At 47.2% G+C, this 10,012-nt stretch overlaps 1 protein-coding gene across 1 annotated transcript; it reads left to right on the forward strand.

Moving 5' to 3' along the window:
• Positions 1–4,144: 4,144 nt before the first annotated feature.
• LOC124698056 lies at positions 4,145–5,347 on the forward strand. The gene is made up of 2 exons (XM_047230579.1): positions 4,145–4,500; positions 4,953–5,347. Coding segments are annotated over exons 1-2 (357 nt in total). The 3' UTR covers positions 4,954–5,347.
• The last annotated feature ends 4,665 nt before the right edge of the window (positions 5,348–10,012 follow it).

Genomic DNA, 10,012 nt, shown 5'->3' on the forward strand with positions numbered 1-10,012 from the left:
TAGCCTCCGATGCAGTTTCCATTTTTAGTGCATGCAGTACAGGTGCGAAACGCTGTAGTTCCTGCAAAGGAATGTCTGATTTGTAATCAGCACGGTATTTCTTTTGTTTTTATTTACTCTCTAAATCCGAGTCAATTAAAAGGTATTAGAGGAAGTAATTTATCTATGTGCTAGGTTTAGTTAAAGTTAAATTTATAAAGTTTAACTATAATATAAAATCTACGAGAGTACGTGTTTTTGGTATTTTGGATATTAGTATTTTTATACTCTCCATTCAGAAAGAGACATCTTAAATTTATGAAGTTCGGACGTATTTGCACGCTATTTAGTCTTTAGATACATCTAAATTTAAAATCTAAGACATATTTTATAGGACTGAGGGAGTACATAAGATCAAATTTTGGCCCAATTTAACTATTATAACTAAATTTAAAACACAAAGTAAAAACACAGAGGGCCTAACTTTGTTGCATGGCTTTGATATGTACCAGTGGACCTTTCCCCTACTGCGATGTGGATGGGAGAATATGGTATATGCCGAGTCGCGTCAGACTTCTATATGCATCAGCCTCAACTTGTTCCGTCGCCGTTGGTGGTTGCTGCACTCGTCAAAGAGTTGTGCTTTTGCTGGCCTTTAGGAGCATCTCATCTTAGAACCTAACCGTGTTCTTGTATCTCAGTGCTTTCATGGTGTCTAAAAGCATCTCCAGTCGCGTCCCCTAAAGCGTCCCCAAACCGCGCCGGATTGAGCGTTTGGGGGACGTGTTTTGTTCGTGCCACGTTTGGGGGACGTCGCTCCCCAGCCGCGTCCCCCAAACGCCTCCCCAAACATTTAAAATACTTTTTTTGACATTTTTATTTCAATTTCCACAAACTAATACATAATTGGGAACATGGTTTCACGAAGACACAGTTTGGAACATGGTTTTCCACAAACTAATACATAGTTTGAACCATGGTGGACAGAAATATAAAATTTTGCAAAGAAACTAAATCTAACTAGGCCGTGCACCGAAGGTTTCCTGTGTTCGCTGCTAAGAAAGAACACTCGAGGGTACACCCAGTCACCTAAACTGGAAAATCCAGCGGGAGGATGGTGCCCTTGTTGGTTCTACCGATGAGGCGAACATCCAGAAACTTCCGTGCACGTGTTCGCTGCGAAGAAACAACACTCAGTCGTCCTCCTCGTCGGTGCCATCGCCGTGGTAGTCCCGGCGGCAGCGCGTCTCGTCGAAGACCTTGACGCTCATGTCCCTGTCGCCGAAGTAGGAGAACAGGAGGATGAAGCCGGCTTCGAGGCTGTGGTGCCGCGCGAACTTCTCCCAGCCGATGTTGAGGTACATCTTGCCGCGCGCGTCGTAGATCACGTCGACGATCCACCGGTAGTAGCCGCACGCAGCCTCCCGCAGATGCATCGTGCGCGAGCGGTCGTCGCCGACGACGTAGTCGGCGAAGGAGTCCGGCAGCCTCTGGATGCCGCGCGGGTCGCCCTTGAGGGACGAGGACGAACTCGAACAGCACGTCCGACTCCACGTCCATCTCCGACGATGAAGCCGACGGCGTGGGAGGCGACGGCGAGCGTTCAGCTCTGCCGTAGCCACGACCACGACCACGACCACGACCGCGAGGTCGGCCTCCGCCTCTACCAGACATAGCGTCGAGTCTTGTTGAGATGGTGGCGGCTAGGGTTTGGGAGAGAGGCGCTAGGGTTTGTGTGTGAGAGGGACAATGAGAGGCGGCCCTTTTATAGGCCGGAGGGAGGCGGAGGAGCGGTGGCGCTCATTAACACCGGCACGCAAAGCTAGGCGCGACGGGACGCGTCGCTGCGGCTCTGCGGGAACTGCACCATCGCTGCGGGAACTGCACCATCGCTGCGCGCCAATAACTTCCGTCGCGAGGTAGGCGACGGTTAGGGTTAAAATTTATTGTGCCGCCGACGAGTCGGCCCCGCCACTCCCCGCCTCGCTTGCGGTGTGTCCGGCGTCCCCGGTCCGTCCCCTGTGGGACGGGAACGGGCTCGGGGCGCCGGACACCGTATCGGGGCGCGCCGGACAAAAATGGGCTTTGGGGGACGCGGCTGGAACGGTTTTTTGGTCCGGCGCGCCCCAAATCCCTTTGGGGACGCTTTGGGGGGCGCGGCTGGAGATGCTCTAAGGTGCCGACATAAAAGCATTTCTAACAGTTACTATAAAGTGCAAAAAACTGTAAAATAATCGTTAATTTGCTGGTTCGATTCGAAAAAGGCGTAGATCAGTTAAGTCAGTCCATAAAAAAGGTTAAGGGGCGCGAAAAAAAACGCTCCTGCTCATGTGATTACACGGGCTCGGAGGCCGAACTGAATGAGAACCCACACTCTCATCATATATAGGACACGCTGAAGTTTCACTACCCATCCGCTCGCCCTCTCCCCCGTTTGTGAAAATTGTCGAGGCTTGCGAAACAAACTCAACTTACTTCAAGCAATGTAGAAAAGCTGCCGACGAGATGGATTTTAGCGCCTATCAAAAAATCTCGGCTGGTATGAGGGTGATTGCATATGGCGTCCCTGCAGATTACACCGATGGGTATGGCGTCCCGTCCCTGCGGATTACACCGATGTGTATTTTATGTTTGTGTTTTATCATTTTGCATATGAAATCTGTGAAAAAACCATGGTTTTGCGGGTTTGGATGATGTTGACGTAGAATAGAGCCCGCAAATCAAACTTGTAAACATAATATTCTATTTTACAGATACATTTTGCGGGCTCTATTCTGCATTAGCAATTTTTCAACCAGTAAACACAAGTTCAATGGCGCAAACTCCCGTTGACAGTTTGCAATTTTACAGTAACCGTTAGAGATGCACTAATAGGATGTTTATCATCAGTAAAATCTAACATTACTTGACTAGCGCAAGAATTTTGATTTCCATATCCTGGGAGAATTGAGCTTTTATAACTTTTAGGTTCCAACCAATGTTCATGCGTTGTGGTTTTAGATCAATTATTGTTATTATTGGTCCCGTGTGTCTACTATAATAAATTTTACTACGATAAAACATGTCCGGCTCAAGTGACGGAGAAGCGAGAACAGCGGCTAAGCTTTAAGCTCGCGTTAGTGTTCGTAGTCGTCGATAGGTTGGTTTAAAGACCTATTTTAATTTTTTTATTATTAACTTTTTCTTATTGTTGTTGATGATATTAGTACGGATTAGATTATTTTGTAGAAAAAAAAGTAGACCGCTGTACCAGCTCGTGACTCTGTGTTTGCCGTGAAGGGAATAGAGCCCGCAAATCAAACTTGTAAACATAATATTCTATTTTACAGATACATTTTGCGGGCTCTATTCTGCATTAGCAATTTTTCAACCAGTAAACACAAGTTCAATGGCGCAAACTCCCGTTGACAGTTTGCAATTTTACAGTAACCGTTAGAGATGCACTAATAGGATGTTTATCATCAGTAAAATCTAACATTACTTGACTAGCGCAAGAATTTTGATTTCCATATCCTGGGAGAATTGAGCTTTTATAACTTTTAGGTTCCAACCAATGTTCATGCGTTGTGGTTTTAGATCAATTATTGTTATTATTGGTCCCGTGTGTCTACTATAATAAATTTTACTACGATAAAACATGTCCGGCTCAAGTGACGGAGAAGCGAGAACAGCGGCGTGCCTTAAGCTCGAGTTAGTGTTTGTAGTCGTCGATAGATTGGTCTAAAGACCTATTTTAATTTTTTATTATTATTAAATTTTTCTTATTGTTGTTGATGATTATTAGTACGGATTAGATTATTTTTTTCTAGAAAAAAAGTAGACAGCTGTACCAGCTCGTGACTCTGTGTTCGCCGTGAAGGGGATTTATTACTCCAGCCAGTTCACAAACATAATTAACCAAAAGCTGTTAGGCCCGTTTACAGAACATGAAACAACGAAGGTTTTAGGCAGGAATTAATTCGATTCCATATCAAGAGGAGCAGCAGAGCACAATATTATCACGCTGTCAAACGGAAAAGGCCACCGCTAAATCAGCGCCGCACCACCGCAGCAGCAAAGCAGCCGAGGGCGGAATAAAACTGGGCGAGACAACGAAGCAGCGGAATTTTCCTTCCCTTTCCTCTCCCCTCTCCCCCCGAAGCAGCCACGCCACGCCGGCCTCGCGATGGCCGCCGCCGACTACGACCGCGCCTACCGCCCCTACGCGCCGCCGCCCTCCTCCGCCGCCGCCGACTACGACCGCCCCTACCGCAACGAGATCGTGCCCTACGGCGACCGCCGCCTCGACCTCGTCGTCAAGCCGCCGCCCGCCAGGTCCCCGCCGCCGCCGCTGCCGGTCACCAAGAGCGGCGGCGGCGGGGGCGGCATCGGCTCCGCCTGGTGCTTCAGCGACCCGGAGGTCAAGCGGCGGCGGCGGGTGGCCAGCTACAAGGCTTACTCGGTCGAGGGGAAAGTCAAGGCCTCCTTCCGCAGGGGGTTCCGCTGGATCAAGGACAAGTGCACCGGCTTCATCCATGGCTGGTACGGACCATCCCCTCTTTTTTTTCTTCCTCTACTTAGATTGGATGCTTCCGTCCATCTTCAGTCAGTGTTCGCTCTATGTTTGGGGCCCGATCATACCGTCATAGAAACTCCTCTCCATCCGTGGGGAATGCGTTACATCCGAAAATTAACTCCATTTGCTCGCAAATCCAGTACGCTACAAAGGATTTCATCCTCGTAGAAAATTCCTCTGATTTTTTTTGCAGGTTCGTATGTGGAATTCTCTTGCATACTCCATTTGGAACATTTAAGGACGTACATAGACATAGGACAAATTTATCACATGTTCTAGTCTTCTCGACTCTCCTTTATTGCAAGTAGTAGCAACATGATACTCTAGATAGACATAGGGCTAATTAGGAGTACTACTAGTAACCATGAATATCTGAAATTTAAGCCTCCCCTCTAAACTGTCCCCTTTGTTCTTCCAGAGTTCGGGATCTCAAAAAAGTTGTACTATTATTGTGATGGAAGACTCTACGACAATGTGCGAGGATTGGATGCTGGATGCGATCTGCTAATTTTAATCCCGGAACGTGGAAAGATTGGTCCATGAGGCTGTGAGGGTAACTTTTGGGTCACATTTATTATACTGTAGGAAAACAAGGAAAAGTTTAGCAGATGCTCTTACCGTCTGCTAATTAGCCTAGTCGTTTCAAGAATGTTTCAACAGGAGTTGACTCTTACCAAAGGAACTGATTGATTTGGTCATGATATCGTTATGTCCCTCTCTGCTTCAGCTACGCATTCTGCATCTGTATTTTGGAATTGTTATGGTTAGGATTTTAATACTACCACGAGCATGATCGAGACATGATTAACTGAATCATAAGACGTGGAAAAGAAAACCATTTCATTTGCACCCCAAATTAAGCTACTATACCTGTTATTCTCTCTCTCTCTGTCTCGATTGTGACTCCGAAAGCTGCTTACTATGGTTTAATGATCACAACTGGACACCAGGTGCGAGCAGAGGCACAGCTTAAGTGCACTGCCTGCTCACTAATGTATGTCTCTCATGTTTCCTCCTACCTACCAGGAGAGTATGTAAGTTTCATTGAACTGTTTTACCACTATATTTAGCAGCCTAACCGAAATCGGCCGTCAGGCCAACCTTATCTGCTCAGATCGGGAAAGCCAAGCAGTCTGACATATTTTGGTCTGCACTGGCTATTTTTTTCCAACCTTATGAATGAAAAATAATAATATTGCAACCAAATTAATTTAAATAGTGTATATCTAAAATTCTAAATAAATAAATACTATCTCAGGTGTCACAACTTTATCTAGATACAAATGTATCTGCAACTAAAATGTATCTAGAATTCTAGATACATCCTTATCTAGATAAAAGTGAGACACCTATTTTTAAACAGAGGATCCAGACAAAAGTGATACACCTATTTTTAAACGGAGAGAGTAGTTCATATTTAACATGGTTCACCAAATATATAACATAGTTCACAAGTTTTTTTTGTATAAAATAGTGAGTGTGGTGATCACGGGCCTTGTGATGCACATGGAGGAACTCCTCAAATGTTACCAATTCATCCTGAATTTGTCACGCTTAGTCATGGAGGTCTTCACCACGTATCATCAATAATCATTCTGCGCATGTTCACATAAGTGGTCATCACCTCCCAGATGGTTTTCAATGCTACATGTTCTAATAGTTGCTGAATAATAGCCCACCAAAATTGGAGCAAGTCAAATGCCCAGTCCACATCCTTCTTGCATGCTTCTTGCTAGTTGACAAACCTCTTCTTCTCTGCTTCAAACTATCTTCACAGGCCAGTCAAGATAGATGGCATTAGCTAGATAAAATACCTTGACTCACTGAAAAAGAGTGTTAAATTATAGATCATGTGATGCAACATTCTAAAAAATGAAATGAGAATCCCTCAGCATACCCAATATACTGCCCTGCCAAGCAAAATGATTATTCTTTCACTTTCAATGCATGCATCCATGCTTCGAATCATTTCTACCTCTTTGATCGACAGCAACCGCGCAATGTTGCCAACAGTTGACTCTCTCAGGTAAACCTCACCAAACATCGCAATAACGGCTTTGCACAACTTGTACATCAAGTCAAGACATGTGGTCTCGCTCATTCACAAGTGCTCATCGACGGGGTCATCGAAAACTCTATATGCAAGTATGCAAATAGCTCGGGAACAGCTTCTAGTAAGAGGTGAAGCCAAGCTTACCGGTGGCACCAGGACAACATCCGAAGTAGAGGTCGTAGTCCCTCACTCCTTTCAGAAAAGTCAAGAACAACTTTTTTCAACATTCGAAAGTGGCGCCAGAATTTGTGCCCATAGATTAGATTGGTAGCATGAAAGTAGTTCATGTAGAGCCGATAATTAATGGCTGGCTTCTCAATCGCGCTTCAGGTTGTCTCTGCGTGGCCATGTAGAGCATATGTGCACATGCCTCTGCCTGTTAGTGTGCTCATGGATGATGGTAGCCGCGGCAATAATGAATATTTGGATGAACCTTCCTGAAAGTGCATAGAACCCCATATGTGGTTTTGGTAATTAATGACAATCCCTATGGACTAATGGTTGCATTGAGTTATATGTGTAGGATTTTTCCATAGATAATGCTTGAACGATTAGTTGGTGTCAAGGTTGCAATACAAAGAAATGAGATGCACCCAAGAAGAAGCTCTCCCATAGTGGATTATGGGGGAGCAATCCGCAAGACATCAAGCAAGCACAATCAAGAACGGCGTTTCATCTTGTTGCGGTCAATATCATCATCATCGTGCACAAGTGGAAAAGCAAGGTTAAGGTTTACTCTCGATAGGGTTTCTTTCTCACCGGTCTCGTGGTTTAGTTGGGAGATCGGTTTATAGGATAGTGGTCGTAATATCAAGGGGTTCTCGAGTGAGTAACTCGATCGTATCGTTCGGAGTGCGGTCAAACCTTTGCATCCTTGCATCATCTTTCTTGGTTGTTATTTGGATCTTTTCCATGTGGTGTTTTAGAACTTGTCGATATTTCCACGATTTTACTAGAAAAAGGGCGCCTTTTAGGGGAGGGCGCTCAGCTTCGCACCACGCGCTGACAAGTGGCGCGACCTGGTGTGTTTGAAACCCCCCGCGGATCGTCCCCAGCGCGACACGAGGCGGGCACGGAATAGGTCACTGCGTGGCTTTTCCCTTTTTTTTCGTAGATTCGAATACGAAAACTGAAATATCTTGCGAACCGAGTATCCAAATAAAGTTTCGTTTTCATGGCTGTGCTAGTCGCGTCGAGATCTACAAAACTACATCCCATCTTGATAGGTTTGGACGAACTTTTTTTCAAACTGCCTTTCATGACTCGGGTGCACTGCTTTGGATCATTTTGCACCACACAGTGTCGCGGAAGCGCACCGCCGTGCACTGCTTCTCTGTACCATGATGCACTGCGTTTGATGCCTTTGTACCGCGTGGTGTCCTGAACAGTGCATCGCCCATGCATTTGCCTTTTTTGCACCACGTTGCACTATTTTGAGTCGGTTTTACACCTCGCGGTGTCCTGGCAGTGCACCACCCATGAACTGCCTTGTTGTACGGCGTTGCACTGCCTTGGCTCGCTTTGCACCGCGCAGGGTTCTCGGAGTGCATCGCCTGTGCACTGCCTTTTTGTACGGCGTTGCACTGCCTTGGATCGCTTTGAACCGCGCAGGGTCCTCGGAGTGCACCGCCCCGTGCACTGCCTTTTTGTACGGCGTTGCACTGCCTTGAATCGGTTTGCACCGCGCAGGGACCTCGGAGTGCACCGCCCGTGCACTGCCTTTTTGTACGGCGTTGCACTGCCTTGGATTGCTTTGCACCGCGCATGGTTCTCGGAGTGCACCGCTCGTGCACTGCTTTTTTGTACGGCGTTGGACTGCCTTGGATCGTTTTGCACCGCGCGAGGTCCTGGTAGTGTATTTTGTATCACGTTGCACTGTCTTGGATCACTTTTGCATCGCGTGGTGTTCTGGCAGTGCATTGCTCGCGGTGCACTGTTTTTTCTCTTTTTTTAATGACGCGGGGTAGGTAAAAGTGGAGACTGTTTAAATATGGGTAGTTGGACATGGGGACAGACTCCTGCTGCGCATGCACGTGTCAAGCACGGAGCGGCCCCGCGCCATACCGTGCGCTGACTCGGAGCGCAGATCGCGCGCGCGTGCTAGTCGTTCTCTTATTTCCATGACAAGATCTAGTTCATCGAAAATGGATTTCGTGTATATCACTTGTTGTGTTTTCGATATTGGAGTTTTTCTCGGTTCTCCGGGTTTAGAGGTATCACTCTAAAATTCATATAAAATCAACCCCACTAGTTTTTGTGGGGGTAGCTCTTGTCGTCCTCTTTCCAACAAAATTAGTTTCGTCTCATTTGGATTTTTCAATCTCAAGTTATTTGCATTTCAAGTTTGAGTTTTAAAAAAAGGAGAATTTCTTTGGGGCGGTACTACCGCCCGCGCTACCGGGCTCGCTACCAGGCAGCTAGCTTTGCTGTCAATATACCTGGATCTTTTAGCGGTACCTAAGCCGGTACCTGGCCTGGTGGTACCGGCCGGCCCAGGCCGGATGTACCGGCCAGCCCAGCCCGGGGGTACCGGCCCTCCACTCGCACGTGGCCTTCTCTGGGTCGCACTGCCAGCACGTGTCCCGCTCAGTTTCTTTGGCGTGCTGGGGGCCACCCACGTGGGCTCCACAGCCACAAGGCCTCCACTTGCGCCCCGCACGCCACGCATGCTCGACAGTGTTTGCCTGCTAGCCCCACGCTAGCCCCCGCGTGTGGCGCTCGCTTCAGCCGCCATCCTCCCACGCACGATCGATAGTGGACCTGCACGCCCTGCATCGCTGGCCCCCGCGCACATGCGCCCGCCCACGCATGGTGTCGTCCCCCGATCCCCTTGCTCGATTCATATGGCTCCCGTTGTCTGGCCGCTGTGGGAATGGTCTGGCCGGTAGTACCACGGCCCACTGGGCGGTACTACCGGCCCTAGCCAGATCTATCTTGCTCCAACGGGCAAAAAAATTAGGGTCCTATTTAAGCTTTTTTCTCTCTCGAAAAAATTCACCACTTCTTCCTCCCCTCTTCTCAAGCTTTGTCCCACCATTGTTGTTCATCCTTGAGCTTGAGATGTTTCTCCCCAACCAATGTTTCTTGCATCTACTTGAGAGAAAGTTTGAGGGGATCTAGATCCACACTTTGACCAAACAAAATCATCTCTTTGTGAGTGAATCTTTGGGATCTAGATCTTGGAGAATTTTGTGTTCTTCTATTTGTTGTTCCTCTCCTATTCCCCCAATAGGTTTTGTAGCTTTGTTGAAATTTGAGAGAGAAGGATTTGAACATCTTTGTAGTGTTCTTGCCATTGCATTTGGTGCATCGGTTTGACTTCTCCTCGGTGATACGTGGAGGTGAAAGTTTGTGAGATATTCACTTCGGGAGCTTGTTCCCGGAGCTTGTTCCTCTTGGGTCTTTGGACCCTAGACGGCTTAGTG

The sequence above is a fragment of the Lolium rigidum genome, chromosome 3 (assembly GCF_022539505.1).
Source record: "Lolium rigidum isolate FL_2022 chromosome 3, APGP_CSIRO_Lrig_0.1, whole genome shotgun sequence".
NCBI classification, from domain to species: Eukaryota; Viridiplantae; Streptophyta; class Magnoliopsida; order Poales; family Poaceae; genus Lolium; species Lolium rigidum.

Coding starts and splice junctions, on each gene's coding strand:
- LOC124698056 (XM_047230579.1), top strand. CDS start 4,145: ATGGCCGCCGCCGACTACGACCGCGCCTACCGCCCCTACGCGCCGCCG.